Source organism: Schistocerca serialis, chromosome 11 (genome assembly GCF_023864345.2).
Source record: "Schistocerca serialis cubense isolate TAMUIC-IGC-003099 chromosome 11, iqSchSeri2.2, whole genome shotgun sequence".
NCBI classification, from domain to species: Eukaryota; Metazoa; Arthropoda; class Insecta; order Orthoptera; family Acrididae; genus Schistocerca; species Schistocerca serialis.
Window position 1 is genome coordinate 131,619,402 of NC_064648.1, and position 18,351 is coordinate 131,637,752.

Here is an 18,351-nt window from a genome sequence, read left to right on the forward strand (position 1 = left end):
CTTCACTTAAACTAATTGAATTATCCAAGGTTGAACATTATAAGTTAACAGCAGTGTAGGTACATCAAATCAATCAATTTTTCAAATGCTCTACCTATATAACGATCCCAGTTGCAGGCCGCCTACCTAACTGCTCCCACAGGCAACAAAAATTTTGTATTTAGTTTTCAGCATTTCATATGATGACTGACTGAATTTAAAAATTTAAAATGCTGTCATAATTCACTCATTAAGAGATATAATCTTACATTAAATGTTTAACACAAAAGTGAAGTATTACAGTTAGAAACAGAGTTATGTCTTAAGGCAGTGTAACTCGTGGTGCACAAATTACTCAGACTATATTCACTCAGTATTTGAAAATGAGAGTCCTTAGTGACTTAAACAAACTTTACATATAATTTCAAACATTTTGGAATCTTTTTGCTTGCTGACATGCCCCTAAAAAAACAATGGAACGAAGAAAGTTCATCACTTATTACATCCGTGCAGTAAAACTGTAGCATCATGCAGTATAGTATCAATGCATCAGTATTAATCTGATAGTTCTTTACTACTGACTCTATTCAGAACACAGTTTGCTGACAGTACCTACATACAGGGTGTTTGGAAATTCCCTTTACAAATTTCTAGGATTTGCAGAGGGGAATGAGTACATAATATTTTGAACAAGAACTCATGTCCAAAAAGTCATTCAGTGACGATGTGGGGCATCAAAGTAAAAGGTGCTGGCACCTGTGAATGCGCGTATATATAGGATGATTAAGTGATGACGTTACAAACTTTCAAGGATGATGGAGAAGGATAAATGTGTCAATTTGAGGTGAGGATCCATGTACCGGAAACAAACGAGTCTAAAGTTATACACAAAAACCATTCTGATACCTCTGTCATGTACCGGGATTGTTGCAGCTGAGATTGTAGGGCAGGCAACTTTCAGAGTTGGTATTATGGACCAAAAAAAGGAAAAATGTCCAGTAAACATGGACTCTAAAATGCATACCTTAAGATCCATGAGCATTTGTCCAATAACAGTGATATGAAACTTCCTGGCAGATTAAAACTGTGTGCCAGACCGAGAATCGAACTCGGGACCTTTGCCTTTTGTGGGCAAGTGCTCTACCAACTGAGCTACCCAAGCACGACTCACGCCCCGTCCTCACATCTTCACTTCTGCCAGTACCTCGTCTCCTATCTTCCAAACTTTACAGTAGCTCTCCTGCGAACCTTGCAGAACTAGCACTCCTGAAAGAAAGGATATTGTGGAGACATGGCTTAGCCACAGCCTGGGGGATGTTTCTAGAATGAAATTTTCACTCTACAGTGGAGTGTGCGCTGATATGAAACTTCCTGGCAGATTAAAACTGTGTGCCGGACCGAGATTCGAACGCGGGACCTTTGCCTTTCGCGGGCAAGTGCTCTACCAAGGTAGGAGACGAAGTACTGGCGGAATTAAAGCTGTGAGGACGGGGCGGGAGTCGTGCTTGGATAGCTCAGTTGGTAGAACAATCATTGTGCTGTAGAAATATGAAGATGCACACCATTTTATTTGTTTTAAGTATGTGTTAACTGAAAAATTTGGTCAGTGTACTCGAGAGCCGGCAAATGTGATGAACTGTGATAATTTCATCATTGTGTGGCATCTGCATGCAATGGGGATGGTTCAAAAAATCAGGTGTATAGGTACTTCATGTTATAAGCCAAAACCCCACGGATGACCATATGTGTATTTCCGCTTGATCGTCATCTATTGGCTCATGAACAACAACCGTTCCTATACTGTATCATTACTGGTGGTGACAAATTGTGTCTTTATGCTTAACCGAGGAAAAGAAAAGAATGGATGAGCCCAAACAAAGCAGCAACTCCCTTAAAGAGACATGCATGCATCCACAAAAGATAATGTTAAGCATCAGGTGGAAACTGACGGTGAGGTGTACTATGAAATGCTTCCCTGGAGTGAAACCACCACCACTTACATTTACTGTCAACAAATGAGACCTCTTGCAGATGCAGTCCAAGGACAACGACCAGGAAGACTGCCTGAAGTGATGCTACTCCACGATAACAACTGCCCGCATTCTGCTAGACTGACAATAAACGCTATACAGGAGTCAGGTTGGGAAGTCATTCTGCACACACCTTACTCCCCTGATCTCGCACCCTCATATTTTCACCTTTTGTGCTCTTTATCTAACAAACTTCAACAAACTTCCTTTCCAGATGAAAATGTGCTCCGAATATGGCTTGACGAGTTCTTCATCTTAACCCTTAACTACTATAGACATTCTCTCAGACCGCTACTAATTTTTGTGCCGAGATATTTCTCACACCCCTGCAAAGCCAAATGGACTCTTCTGTGTACCTTCCTATTGGCTGTCAAGCTACACGTGCCAGCATTGTTGCTGCTCTTTGTTTCGTAATTATTAGCCTTAAGAGGTCTCACAGACGTACCATAGTGTTTGCGCGCCGCGTTTTTGTTGCATGCTAATGTTTCTCCATAGTGGGGAAAGCTGGGCCTTCTATGCAACGTGTATCATGTGAGGCAGATGTGGATGATCAAGATCTCCCCGTTGAATCTTCGGATGAAGACTTTGATGACAGCGATAATGACCCAGATTCTGAGATGTTTAGTGATCACAGACGTTTAGTGATCACGACACTAATTCAGAGCACGAAACTGCAAGTAAGAAAAGATGTTTTTGATGGAGAAAAAATCAGCCACCAGCTAATGTAAGAACAAGGCAACACAACATCGTCTTGCAGCTTCCTGGACTGCGACAGATGGTGAAAAGTCTTGGAGAAAACCCTGCTGTTTTGGAGGTATGGAAACTGTTCTTTACACCAGACATTCTAGACGAAATCATTCGATGGACAAATCTGAAAATATCTAAGCTTAGAGCACAGTATGCTAATGAACACGTATCCTATCTACAAGATGTTGATGTCATTGAATTGAAGGCTCTAATTGGTCTATTAGTGTATTCAGCCATTTTCAAGTCTGGGAATGAGTCTGTTTACAGCTTGTTTGCAACTGATGGAACAGGCAGAGATGTTTTGAGATGCGCTGTTAGCAAAGAAAGATTTCTGTTATTATTGTCTGCATTATGATTTGACAATCCAGGTGATTGGGTGGAAATAAAGAAAATAGACAAAGCAGCAGCAATTTCACAAATCTTTTTGCGTTTCATCGAAAACAGTCAACTTTGCTACTCTGTAGGTGCAACGATGTGTGTCGATGAAATGTTTGTTCCTTTTCGTGGGAGGTGTGGGTTTACAATGTACATGCCAAACAAATCGGTGAAGTATGGCCTGAAAGTTCAGTGTTTGACTGACGCTCGTACAAATTACTTGTACAATACATATATTTATTCTGGAAAAGGCAGCGACGGTCACACCCTTCCCAGCCATGAGAAAGGTCATAGTGTCCCTACAAAGGCTGTTCTTCAATTGGTGAAACCCACTGAAAACACAAGGAGAAATGTTACATGTGACAACTGGTACTGATCAGTAGAACTAGTCAATGAACTTTCAAAAAAAGGTATCACATACGTTGGTACGCCGAAAAGGAACAAAAAGGCGATCCCACAGAACTTCTTACCTAATAAGAAACATGGTGTGAAGACATCTGTTTACGGTTTTACAGAAGACATGACTCTGGTTTCCTTCATGCCCAAGAAGTCCAAAGCTGCAATACTGATCTCTCCTATGCACCATTCAGTAAACAATGATCCTGAATCAGAAACACCTGAGATCATCCTGTTTTATAACACAAAAAAGGTGGTGTGGACTGTCTCGACCAGAGGTGTGCAGCTTATTCGTCAAGTCGCCAGACAAGAAGATGGCCTTTGGCCATTTTCTTCACATTACTGGATGTTGCTTGCGGTGTAAATTGTTATGTGGTACATCAAGCTTATCCAAAAGCAGAGGTAATGTCGAGATTGAGCTTCATGAAGACTCTAGCAAGAGACCTAGTTGAACCTCATATGAAGAGTAAAATTTCTATTGGACGCTTGCCATGAGAGTTGAGTGACACCATCAGAAAAATACTTCACTTACAAGATGAGCCTCAGACACCGAAAGAAGAATTCTAAAATCGAAAAAGGTGTGCCTTTTTCCCTCCTCGTCTGAAGAGGAAAACAAGATATCCGTGTCAACAGTGTGGTGTTTCGATTTGTTTGGAGTGTTCCAGGAAGGTCTGTGTGAAGTGTTTGCAGGTAGAAATTGACTAAAGTACGATTCAGTGGCACATGAGAACAAGTATTTAGTTTTTACTTGTAATTTTAGAAGTAAAATGTGGCAAAGTTTCTCCATTCGTAGACTTATGGACTGAAATATTCGCTCTACATTTCAAAGATGAGTTGTAAACTGAAAGTTGACTTCGCACACAATTTATCGTAAGTCGAGTTGGATTTTTCCACCGAGTTATATTGTCAATCAGTTATATAATCCCACTGACCAAAATCTGTGTGTGAGTAGAGACCTAACTATTTGCTGTTGTTTTCGTAACTCATAAAATAAAAATATACTCAAAATTTCGCTTTGTTTTAATTGTCGAAGTGTTTAAAATACCACAGTGTTTAAAAAAAAATCAAATTTCTACAAAGACCATCTCTAAGAATTGTAATGAACGACAGGAAGTCAAGAAACTATATAGATTCAGCAAAATTCTTGTTTGATATATAAAATATAAAAATGCGGTCTGTGAGACCCCTCCATAGTAACTGTGTTCCTGTGAATGACCATAGTAGTTAAGGGTTAAGACCACATGATTTCTATAGTCACGGAATCGAACAGTTACCCCAGCACTGGCCAATGACTGACCGTTGTAAACAGTGAAGGAAAATATATTACGTATGACTAAAGTCTCTGTTTTCTGTATCTGTTGTGCTTATTAAACTTATGGAAAAATACTACGAAATTATGCACCAATCCAATAAATAGGTAAAGAAAACAAACATTACATTTATAGTCCATGGTACTCTGCAGCAAACGATGTAGAACTCTGTGGAAGATGCAAAAAACTTTATAGTCTCGGCCACCACAGCCATGATGTGTGTTGAGAAATAATACCACTTCACCTGTAAAATCCTTTTATTCTTAGGCACTACTGGTTTTGCAGCACTTATAGCTGCATCTTCAGGTACAAATCTGTATACAAGTGAAAAACAAATCATGTAGAAAAATACATACCATAATCACCCAGTTATAGGATGAGATTTTCCCCAAATTCGTCATTCGAAAAATACAGGGTTATCTTATATTCCCAGATTAAACTACTGATGCTTAGGTTAACATTTTACATTGCTTAACAGAATATAGATGAAAACTTGGATATTGAGGTCGCAGGTAGATATACGTATTGAAGAATTTGATAGGGCAGGACTGGGCAAACGATAGAGTATCGACATTGCTCAAACAATCATGTGACATTTGACACATGTGGCACTAGTGTAACGACTACGCGAGAAACTATGAACTAGTCATAACAATGATCTACTGTTCTGCTTAAAATTTGACAATGTTCTGAAACACAGGGCGAAACAGCATAAAATTCTATCATCTTACAAACTCTTGTAGTATCTGAAAGGTTAGGAATAAAAGTTCACACACCTGTATTGATACCTGGTACAAACACCAACTTGCTTTTTAAGTAAAAGTAACATTCAAAAGGGGAATTGTTCTTCAAAAAACATTACTTGGTTCTAAACCCTGATTAATAATTAACTTGACACTGTAAAGATTTACTAAGTTGGTTGCAAATAAGAAACTCTGTGGCTGTTCACATAAAAAAATGGTTCAAATGGCTCTGAGCACTATGCGACTTAACTTCTGAGGTCATCAGTCGCCTAGAACTTAGAACCAATTAAACCTAACTAACCTAAGGACATCACACACATCCATGCCCGAGGCAGGATTCGAACCTGCGACCGTAGCGGTCACGCAGTTCCAGACTGAAGCGCCTTTAACCGCACGGCCACACTGGCCGGCGGCTGTTCACATATTAGAATACCAGGTAAAAATGTTGCCAGCTTTTAATCGGCTTTAGAACATGGTGGCATTCAGATGAAACAAGTTAATCGAGAATGAAATGTCTAACAAGCAAAGTCACTCAAATTAAACTGACTGTAATTGTTATAAGAATAAATTACAGCAGCGAGAATCGTCATGGAGATAGTACAAACAGAGGTCAGTAGATTGAGGGCGACCAAAAGTTCGAGAATTGGACAGAATTGTGCTTGTGACTGCGATCTTTTATTTATGTATTAGTTGCTGTTGTTATGTATGACTTGTTACATATGACTTGCACTGGAGGAGATATTGTGGTCCATGTTTCACGGCTGCTGAAGCACAGTAACATGGAAGGGTTGGAGGGGTAACAGTGATACCAGCTTGGCTGAGAACTAGATGAGTGTGGGGAGGGAAGTAGCGAGCGGGTAGCAAATTACGTCATATTACCAACTGTGGGAATCTATACCGCGTACTTTGGCTTTTAGGAACATCTACCACATTTAAACTGCAGTTTGTCTGAACCCATTCATTCATAGTCAGAATTGAAGTGACATTAAAATCTGACAAATACTCAACAATAGCGGTCATTTCTGCTGGAGATGATCAAAGTCTAGTTGGGAGCCAGGGGTGCACTTACGTGCTTCGTGTTGCAATGCTGTTGACACTCACTGTGACCTATGACAAGAATGACAGAGGGTGTGTCAACTGCTAGTTCTACACAGCCAAAGAGAGAGAGCAGTGGGCAGATGATATGTTTGGAATAAACAGCCAAATATTTGTGACAATGAAGATATAAATTTCTCAGATGTTCCATTAGCATGATGATGATGATGATGATGATGATTACAAAAGCTTAACACAAAAGACGACATGGTTAGTAAAGGAAAAATGTAGAAAAGGAAATGGTCCACAAATTAATGTAAACCATTTCTTTCTGTTTATTTTATTTCTCCCGGTTTTATCAAAATGCGGACAACCAAAAAATGGCATAAATTTGGTATAGGCATTATGTTAACATTTTAGGCAGATACTTTAAGTCAGTAAAATAGTATATAATTTTTATAAGTCAGAACATGTTAAAAATAAATTTTTCTTAAGAAACCTCTTGTAAAAAGGGGGATTGTCTTATAATCGGAATCATCTTATACTCGGCTAAATACAGTAAGCCTGAGATAAAGATTTAGGTTTTAATGGGAATGCTTGCACTGCAGTCCATTTTTCTTGACATACTATTATTATGGCAGTGGATTGCCACCTAGATATCATGTGATGGTGATTTTTCACCTCTACATGTTTATATTCAGTGATTGCCTCTTACATTTCCCCCTTATCCACTGAGACATTAAGCAAAATTCCTGTTCTTTGATTTTGATCCTTGTCTATACGTTTTACGAGAGAATTCTCCACTGTATCTTATTACCGTTAAAACATTCACCTTTTGCAGATAATCTATTGCACAGGACTGACTCTGAATGGTGGGTCTTCCTGTAACATGTTTTGTAGGTCATGACTTGACTCCAGTAGTACATTTCTCATTACATCCACATCTTAGGTTTGGGGTTATGTATTTTTATACATGACTGATTTCTCCACTTGTACACAGATTGAAAATGCAGCTGTGAGTGCTGTGAAACCATTACCGTATTTACTCGAATCTAAGGCGCACATTTTTCTGGTTTTTGTAATGCAAAAAACCACCTGCGGCTTAGAATCAAGTGCAAAGTAAGCGGTAGTTCTGAAAAATGTTGGTAGGTGTCGCCACAACTAACTTCTGCCGTCGAATATGTGTAGCGCTACACAGGCCTCTGCGGTAAATAAATTAAAAAAAAAAGGTGGAAGACGAGCTTTTTTTCCTCCGCCCCGAGTTTCGACCACTGCATTTTCATACATTATCCATCGAAATAAATACAAATTCCGTATTGTCCATCTTCGAGTGTTGCAGCGGTTCAATGTACTACGAAAATCCGACTGGTAACACTGTTTGGGATGTTTGTCAATATGGCCATCTCTACGGTCTGAATTTTTTCCTACCTGTGAGAAGAGATGGTTGCTAATAGGAACTTTTATGAATTGTGAATCACATGCAGTATTCTCTTCACCATAAGAATAATACGAATACAAACATTTTGCCATGTATTCTTTCGTGTTTGCTGCTGTCTCATTTAAATCCTGTCTGCCCAATAAACTATGAAACTAGAGTGAGACAACAGCAAACGCGGAAGAATATACATATCATGTCATGTTTATATTCATATTATTCTTATGACTAATATTGATACAGTCAGAAATGAAGCACGGCAATTGACTAGATTTTTAAATCTAAGATGACTCTAATTTCTGTGCAGAATGTAATCTACTAGTGTAAGTAACAACAAATAGCAGTCTCTTGTCATTGTTTCGCTAATTTTAATTGTAAAGTGGTGGTAGCGCGCACAAAAGCAAGCCATGCCGCGAGCGACGACAGGCCGTAAACACTCATTATCAGAAAGCGACAATCAATGCATGACACAGTACAGTAATGCGTTTTCAGCTTGGAGTGATGTAAACACCTATAACAAAGAGAACGGCACTTATCAGATAAAAGAAAATAAGCCATCTATTCAAACCAGATGAAGCACGTGAAAAAGGAAGGGTACTCGTACAAATACGGACGGAGCACTTGATGCATAGCAATGGCTACCTGGTGTAGCTTAACTGCTAAGCTTACGATTCGAACCAAACTACTGTAGCTTAACCCTTAACTACTATGGTCATTCACAGGAACACAATTACTATGGAAGGGTCTCACAGACCGCATTTTGCTATTTTATATATCAAACCAAAATTTTCCAGAATATATATAGTTTCTTGACTTCCTGTCATTCATTACACTTCTTAAAGGTGGCCTTTGTGGAAATTTGATTTTTTTTTAAACAATGCTGTATTTTAAACACTTCGACAATTAAAACAAAGCAAAATCTGGAGTATATTTTTATTTTATGAGTTATGAAAACAACAGCAAATAGTTAGCTCTCTACTCACACACAGATTTTCATCAGAGGGATTATATTACAAATTGGCAATAAAACAAGGCGGAAAAATCCAACATGACTTACGATAAATTGTGTGCGAAGTCAGCTTTCACTTTACGACTCATCTTCGCAATGTAGAGTGAATATTTCAGTCCATAAGACTATGGATGGACAAACTTTGCCACATTTTACTTCTAAAATTACAAGTAAAAACTAAATATTTGTTCTCATGTGCCACTGAATCATACTTTAGTCAATTTCCACCTGCAAACACTTCACACAGACCTCCCTGGAACACTCCAAACAAATCGGAACACCACACTGTTGACACGGATACCTTGTTTTCCTCTTCAGACGAGGAGGGAAAAAGGGAGATGTTTTTCGATTTTCAAATTCTTCTTTCTGTGTGGGAACACTGTGACCTTTGTCATGGCTGGGAGGGGTGTGGCCGTCGCTGCCTTTTCCAGAATAAATGTATGCATTGTACAAGTAATTTGTACGAGCGTCAGTCAAACACTGAACTTTCAGGCCATACTTTGCCGGTTTGTTTGGCATGTACGTTCTAAACCCACACCTCCCACTAAAAGGAACAAGCATTTCATCGACACACACTGTTGCACCCACAGAGTAGCAAAGTTGACTGTTTTTGATGAAACACAAAAAGATTTGTGAAATTACTGCTCATTTGTCTATTTTCTTTCTTTCCATCTGACCATCTGGATTGTCAAATCGTAATGCAGACAATAGAAACAGAAATCTTTCTTTGCTAACAGTGCATCTGAAAACATCTCTGCCTGTTCCATCGGTTGCAAACAAGCTGTAAACAGGCTCATTCCCCGACTTGAAAATGGCTGAATACACTAACAGACCAATTAGAGCCTTCAATTCAATGAAATCAACATCTTGTAGATAGGATAAGTGATCGTTAGCATACTGTGCAAGCTTAGATATTTTCAGATTTGTCCATCGAATGATTTCGTCTAGAATGTCTGATGTAAAGAACAGTTTCCATACCTCCAAAACAGCAGGGTTTTCTCCAAGACTTTTCGCCATCTGTCGCAGTCCAGGAAGCTGCAAGACGATGTTGTGTTGCCTTGTTCTTACATTAGCTGGTGGCTGCTTTTTTCTCCATCGAAAACATCTATTCTTACCGAAGCAGTAAGCTCCATCGTCATCAGCTGTCACATCTTGATCACTTTCAGTTTGCTGCTCTGATTTAGTGTCGTGATCACTAAATGTCTTGAAACCAGGGTCATTATCGCTGTCATCAAAGTCTTCATCTGAAGATTCAACAGGGTGATCTTGAACATCCACATCTGTCTCACATAACACACATTGCATAGAGAAGGCCCAGCTTTCCCCGCCATGGAGAAACAGTAGCATGTAACAAAAATGCGGCTTGCAAACCCTATGGTACGTCTGTGAGACCTCCCAAGGCTAATAATTATTAAACAAAGAGCAGCAACAATGCAAGAATGCTAGGATGTGTAGCTTGACAGCCAATAGGAAGGTACATGGAAGAGTCCACTTGGTTTTGTAGGGGTGTGAGAAATATCTCGACACAAAAATTAGTAGCGGTCTGAGAGACGGTCAATAGTAGTTAAGGGTTAATCATCATTCATTCAACCTAAATTGTCTCATATTACAATGGACCAACTTTGTTTCGATTTAGAGGTGCAGCCTAAAACTTTTCTCTCCCCTTGAATTTCGACTCTCAAATTTCAGGTCCGGCTTCGATTCGAGTGCGGCTTAGATTCAAGTAAATACGGTAGATGCCATTGACGTGTATAAGGCAGGAATGGTGTTCTGTGGCATCTGTGCTGCATTCACCCGGTTCTAAAGTTCATCTGTGGTGGTTGGCATTGGGTCACAGCGTTGCACCCATCGTTCCACCATATCCCAAACATTTTAGATTGGCGATTGGCTAGAAGTCTAGTGATCTGATGGGCCAGGACAAAAGGCTGACCACTTGAGACACCAAGAAGGCACTTGTTCATGCAGTAACATGTGGTCATGCATTGTCTTGCTGAGAAATGGTGTCTGGGCAGTTGTGCAGAAAGGGTATGGCTACAGGTCACGGGATGTCATTCACGTAGGTCAGACTGGTCACAATGTCCTGGTCATGCACCAACTGTGATTTATGGCTGTACCCAACAGCAGCCCACAGCATAGGGCCTCGAGCTGTCGCTGTATGTCACGTGTGAATGCAGTAACTGTGATGCCGCTTCCCCTGTCTGTGGCAAACCAAAATGTAGCCATCACTTTCAAACAAACAGAACCTGGATCATCCGAAAACATTATCTGGTGCCATTCCTGTCCCCACTGACATCCTTCCATACACCATTGCCGCCTAGCACGTTTCTGCATATTCGTCAAAGGTAGGGGGAGAAGTGAACAACACACACATAACTCGTGCCATAATAAACGGTGAACGACTGTCACCTGTGATAGTGTATGATGTGTCACACTGTTCCACTGTTGGGCCAGAGCCGAGGAGGACACAGACCTGTCCTGAAATTCCATTCAGATGAGGTGTTGATCTCCTCTAAGCGACGGTCTGGGTGGTGCAACTTGACCCATTTCGTTGTGTTCTATGGCCTTCCGAGAACCGTTCTGCACGCACCCATCGCATGCCAAAACCGTTCCACACACCAATTTTCCAGGTGGATGCATAACATTCTCTCATGCCAATAATGTGCCCTCTTTCAAACTTATTGATTTGACAGTATGGTTTGTGCATATGTCTGCGAGTTATCCTGCACATCTGGTCGAGTCAAACTGATCCATTACCCTCGGTTTATAGCGACAACGAGAGCTGCAGGCACATTTTACCGGTAGGTGGTGTTGTGCCACGATATCAGAGTTGACCTCGATCCTGCAGGCCGACACAATTCAAATGCTAATCATTTCTGCAGAACATACTAATGTACATGTCCTGTCAATATGAATATCCTGTCGCTAGTCGTTCAAGGTGTTGTGTTTTCTCGGAACATAAGTGTATTAATTTTATGATGCTCTTGTTGTCCATTATCAGAAATTTAACTGAAATGTAAAAAGATCTTAAGCTCACAAAGCGGCATTTGAAGTGTGCTCCTCAAATTCACACACAGAACGAAACACAATATTGAAAGCAAGAAAAACAAGAAAATGTTTTCCATCACAACTCACAATGTACTCCTGCTTAATGAAGATGTCACTTGGTATTTGGCAATGAGATCCATTTGCTTGACTGAACACCTATAAAAAAATAAAAATAAAATTTCAATTAATACAAGTGAAATGTATAAAGAAACAAAAATTATAAAATCAGTTATGTCCAGTATTGGATACAATCCTGCTATAATAGATAACCTAGTCCATGCAACAAAATTAAAGAACCATTCACAAACAAGAAAGGCACGTCTGTAAGCCTATTTACTCTTCTCTTACCAAATTGGCAACCTCTTTAAAACAACACATGACATAATAACAATTTTCTACAAGAACAAAAACAAAATAAAATTATAACAATACCCAAACTAATAAGCAACAATACCAAATGTCAGGTGCATACAAATTCATTTGCAGCTATGTTCAAGCTTCTATAATGGACAAAATGGGAGAAGCTCCACAACCACATTGAAAGAGCACATGAATGCACTCCATCTTAACTACCTGAACAAATCCAGCTTTGCCACACACCTTACCCTCTGCAAACAGCATAGAATAAAACCTTTAGGTATACCTCTTGCTAACAAAGGCATAAAACTCTACCTTCTTGAAGAAACTGTTATCTTTATCAGTACACATACAGCATCAAACCATCTTCTCAATTACCAGAATGAACTGAAAAACAATTTTTTCTGTTTTCTAGACATCATAGCTTAGAATGGGCAATCAACTGGCCCCATTTGATCCCACACCTGACATCTGAGCTGCATTTGTATCTATATTACCAGCCAATAACCTGCACAAACACTGCAAGAATGAGACATTATCGTCCACATGTGGATTGGCTGGTGGCCGCTTTTGTGGATTCAATGAAATTGACAGAACATGTAAAATGGCTCCACAGGAATGGCTAGGTGGCAAATGCAAGGCTGCAGAAGCATGCATGACTAGGGCAAAGAAAGATGCCGACTATGGGAAAATTAAAAAGATCTTTGGAGAAAAGAGAAGCTGCTGTATAAATATCAAGCGTTCAGATGGCAAGCCAGTGCCAAGCAAAGAAGGAAAATCAGAAAAGTGGAAGGTCTATATACTAGGAACAAACATGAGGATAGTATTATAACACATTATGAAAAGAATAGTGCTATTCATCCTATGGCGGCGATGCTGAGTTGCAGATAGGCACAACAAAGGCTGTCAGCAAGTAACCTTATGACCAAAAAGTCCCTCATCCCTCTCTCTCTCTCTCTCTCTCTCTCTCTCTCTCTCTCACACACACACACACACACACACACACTCTCTCTCTCTCTCTCTCTCTCTCTCTTTCTCTCTCTCTCTCTCTCTCTACGCAAACGAATCTCTGGCCTCAGCACCCAGAGACTGTGGTCATGTGTGTGAGAGTTCCTCAAGGAAGACAAGGTTCAGTTTCCAAGAGATGCAGGTACATACGAGGCAATACTGACCTATGACTGGCCTTAGGACATACGTTAAAGAAAGGCAAGCCTATGTTTACGCTATTGTAAACTTTGCAAAAGCTTTTTACAATGCTGACTGGAATATGCATTTGAAATTGTGAAGGTAACAGGGCTAAAATACAGGCAACAAAAGGGAAGTTTGTTCAGAAACCAGATGCTGCCGTGTGTCAGACATGAAAGAAAGATTATACAGTGAACATCAACAAAATTAAAACAAAGGTAATGGAATATTGTTGTGGTCTTCAGTAAAAAAGAATGGTTTGATGCAGCTCCCCATGCTACACTATCTTGTGCAAGTCTTTTCATCTCCCAGCACCTACTGCAACCAACACCCTTCTGAATCTGCTTACTGTATTCGTCTTTTGGTCTCCCTCTATGATTTCCCCCCCCCCCCCCCCCCCCAGTATTAAATTGGTGTCTCAGAATATGTCCCACCAACCCATCCCTTCTTCTAGTCAGGTTGTGCCAAAATTTCTTTCCTCATCAGTTCTGTTCAGTATCTCCTCATAAGTTATGTGATCTACCCATCTAATCTTCAGCATTCTTCTATAGGATTACATTTCGAGAGTTTCAATTCTCATCTTGTCTAAACTGTTATTGTTAATACCTGACTACACTTCACACAAATACTTTCAGAAAAGGCTTCATAAAATTTAAATCTATATTCTATGTTAACAAATTTATCTTCTTGAGAAACACTTTGCTTGCCATTGCGAGTCTACATTTTATATCCTCTCTACTTCGGGCATCATCTGTTATTTTGTTACCCAAACATCAAAACTCATCTTCTACTTTCGGTGTCACGTTTTCTAATTTAATTCTCCCAGCAACAACTGATTTAATTCGACTATACTCGATTACCCTTGTTTTGCTTTTGTTGATGTTCATATTATATCCATCTTTCAAGACACTGTCTATTCCATTCAACTGGTCTTCCAAGTCCTTTGCTGTTGTTAACAAAATTACAATGTCAGCAGCAAACGTGAAACGTTTTATTTCTTCTCCTTGAACGTTAATTCCTATTCCAAATTCTTCTTTGGTTTCCTTTACTGCTTTTTGTATATACGAGGGCTGTTCAAAACATAAGGTGACTTTTCAAAATGCACAGGCAACGTAAATTTGATTATCGATTTTTTATTATTATTTTTTTTTATGTTGGTACACATGTCCCGAATACATGATCACAGTTTACAGTGTAGAGCACACTTTGTTTGTTTTTGACAGAAAGGTTAAACAAGTTTTAGTGTGCTCGGCAATTTTTGATTGTTATAAAAAATGGATGGAGCAAAGAAATTGCGTTAAATTTTGTGTGAAAAATGAAATCAAGCACTCTAAGACACTTGAAATGTTGACAGTGCATACGGTGAATCTGCTCTAAGTAAAAAACAATGTTTACAAATGGTAAAAGCTCTTCCAAGATGGCCAAGAAGATGCCAATGACGAACCTCAGTCTGGATGCCACAGCACATCAACAACAGATGACAACGTCAAAGCTGTAAAGAAAACTGTTTTGGAAAATCTTCGAATTACCATAAGAGAAGTTGCTGAGGATGTTGGCATATCAGTCAGCTTATGTCATGCAATTTTTTCAGGCTTTTGGGCATGAGATGTGTGCCGGTGAAGTTTGTTCCAAAACTTCTCAATTTTGATCACCAGAACCATCGCATGAGCATCGCCCAGGAGCTCTTGAATGACATCAATGATGATCCTAATTTGCTCAAAAAGATCATAACTGGTGACAAAACATGTTTTACGATTATGATGTTGAAACCAAATCCCATTCATTCCAATGGAAGCATCTCAGAGAGCCATGACAAAAAAGCAAGTTCAATCAAATTTCAAAGTTTGGCTCACTTTTTTTTTTCCTTCCCCAATCACCGTGGCGTAGTGCATCATGAATTTTTGCCTCAAAGTCGTACAGTCAATAAGGAGAACTACCTTGACGTTATGCACCATTTGTGAGAAGCATACACAAAAAACGTCTGGCTTTTCCATCACAACAATGCACCTGCTCATTCATCATTGCTTGTGAGACATTTTTTGGCCAAAAACAACATGACGATCATGCCTCAGGCACCATATTCACCGGATTTAGCCCCCTGTGACATTGCCCTGTTCCGAAAACTGAAGAGACCGATGATAGGATGAAGGTTTTCGATGATTGAGGAAATAAAAACTGTGTCACTGGAAGCAGTGAAGGCTGTACCAAAAAGTGCTTTGACGATTGGAAGAAGTGTTGGTAGAAGTGTATTTTATCTCAGAGGGATTACTCTGAAGGGGTTGTTGTTGTTGTTGTTGTTGTTGTTGTTGTGGTCTTCAGTCCTGAGACTGGTTTGATGCAGCTTTCAATGTACTCTATCCTGTGCAAGATTCTTCATCTCCCAGTACCTACTGCAACCTACATCCTTCTGAATCTGCTTAGTGTATTCATCTCTTGGTCTCCCTCTACCATTTTTATCCTCCATGCTGCCCTCCAATACTAAATTGGTGATCCCTTGATGCCTCAACACATGTCCTACCAACCGATCCCTTCTTCTAGTCAAGTTGTGCCACAAACTTCTCTTCTCCCCAATCCTATTCAATACCTCCTCATTAGTTATCTGATCTACCCATCTAATCTTCAGCATTCTTCTGTAGCACCACATTTCAAAAGCTTCTATTCTCTTCTTGCCCAAACTATTTATCGTCCATGTTTCACTTCCCTACATGGCTACACTCCATACAAATACTTTCAGAAACGACTTCCTGACACTTAACTCTATACTCAATGTTAACAAATTTCTCTTCTTCAGAAACGCTTTCCTTGCCATTGCCAGTCTACATTTTATATCCTCTCTACTTCGACCATCATCAGTTATTTTGCTCCTCAAATAGCAAAATTCCTTTACTACTTTAAGTGTCTCATTTCCTAATCTAATGCCCTCAGCATCACCCGACTTAATTCGACTACATTCCATTATTCTCATTTTGCTTTTGTTGATGTTCATCTTATACCCTTCTTTCAAGACACTATCCATTTCGTTCAACTGCTCTTCCAAGTCCTTTGCTGTCTCTGACAGAATTACAATGTCATCGGCAAACCTCAAAGTTTTTATTTCTTCTCTATGGATTTTAATACCTACTCCGAATTTTTCTTTTGTTTCCTTTACTGCTTGCTCAATATACAGATTGAATAACATTGGGGAGAGGCTACAACCCTGTCTCACTCCCTTCCCAACCACTGCTTCCCTTTCATACCCCTCGACTCTTATAACTGCCATCTGGTTTCTCTACAAATTGTAAATAGCCTTTTGCTCCCTGTATTTTACCCCTGCCACCTTTAGAATTAGGAAGAGAGTATTCCAGTCAACATTGTCATAAGCTTTCTCTAAGTCTACAAATGCTAAAAACGTAGGTTTGCCTTTCCTTAATCTTTCTTCTAAGATAAGTCTTAAGGTCCGTATTGCCTCACGTGTTCCAATATTTCTACGGAATCCAAACTGATCTTCCCCAAGGTCCGCTTCTACAAGTTTTTCCATTCGTCTGTAAAGAATCTGCGTTAGTATTATGCAGCTGTGACTTATTAAACTGATAGTTTGGTAATTTTCACATTTGTCAACACCTGCTTTCTTTGGTATTGGAATTATTATATTCTTCTTGAAGTCTGATGGTATTTCGCCTGTTTCATACATCTTGCTCACCAGATGGTAGAGTTTCGTCAGGACTGGCTGTCCCAAGGCTGTCAGTAGTTCTAATGGAATGTTGTCTACTCCCGAGCCTTGTTTCGACTCAGATCTTTCAGTGCTCTGTCAAACTCTTTACGCAGTGTTGTATCTCCCATTTCATCTTCATCTACATCCTCTTCCATTTCCATAATATTGTCCTCAATTACATCGCCCTTGTATAGACCCTCTATATACTCCTTCCATCTTTCTGCTTTCCCTTCTTTGCTTAGAACTGGGTTTCCATCTGAGCTTTTGATATTCATACAAGTGGTTCTCTTTTCTCTGACGGTCTCTTTAATTTTCCTGTAGGTTGTATCTATCTTACCCCTAGTGAGATAAGTCTCTACATTCTTACATTTGTCCTCTAGCCATGCCTGCTTAGCCATTTTGCACTTCCTGTCGATCTCATTTTTGAGACGTTTGTATTCCTTTTTGCCTGCTTCATTTACTGCATTTTTATATTTTCTCCTTTCATCAATTAAATTCAGTATTTCTTCTGTCACCCAAGGATTTCTACTAGCCCTCATCTTTTTACCTACTGGATCCTCTGCTGCCTTCACTACTTCATCCCTCAAAGCTACCCATTCTTCTTCTACTGTATTTCTTTCCCCCATTCCTGTCAATTGTTCCCTTATGCTCTCCCTGAAACTCTGTACAACCTCTGGTTTAGTTAGTTTATCCAGGTCCCACCTCCTTAAATTCCCACCTTTTTGCAGCTGCTTCAGTTTTAATCTACAGGTCATAACCAATAGATTGTGGTCAGAGTCCACATCTGCCGGTGGAACTGTCTTACAATTTAAAACGTGGTCTGTCTTACCATTATATAATCTATCTGAAACCTGTCAGTATCTCCAGGCTTCTTCCATGTATACAACCGTCTTTCATGATTCTTGAACCAAGTGTTAGCTATGATTAAGTTGTGCTCTGTGCAAAAGTCTACCAGGCGGCTTCCTCTTTCATTCCTTACCCCCAATCCATATTCACCTACTATGTTTCCTTCTC

At 39.6% G+C, this 18,351-nt stretch overlaps 1 protein-coding gene across 1 annotated transcript in view; it reads right to left on the bottom strand.

Moving 5' to 3' along the window:
- Positions 1-18,351, bottom strand: part of LOC126426528 (zinc finger protein 235-like) — a 155,259-nt gene that overhangs the window by 114,682 nt on the left and 22,226 nt on the right. Inside the window, exon 2 of the mRNA XM_050088432.1 lies at positions 12,192-12,260. Within this exon, the coding sequence (XP_049944389.1) occupies positions 12,192-12,260 (69 nt within the window). The remainder of the gene's footprint in view (positions 1-12,191; positions 12,261-18,351) is intronic.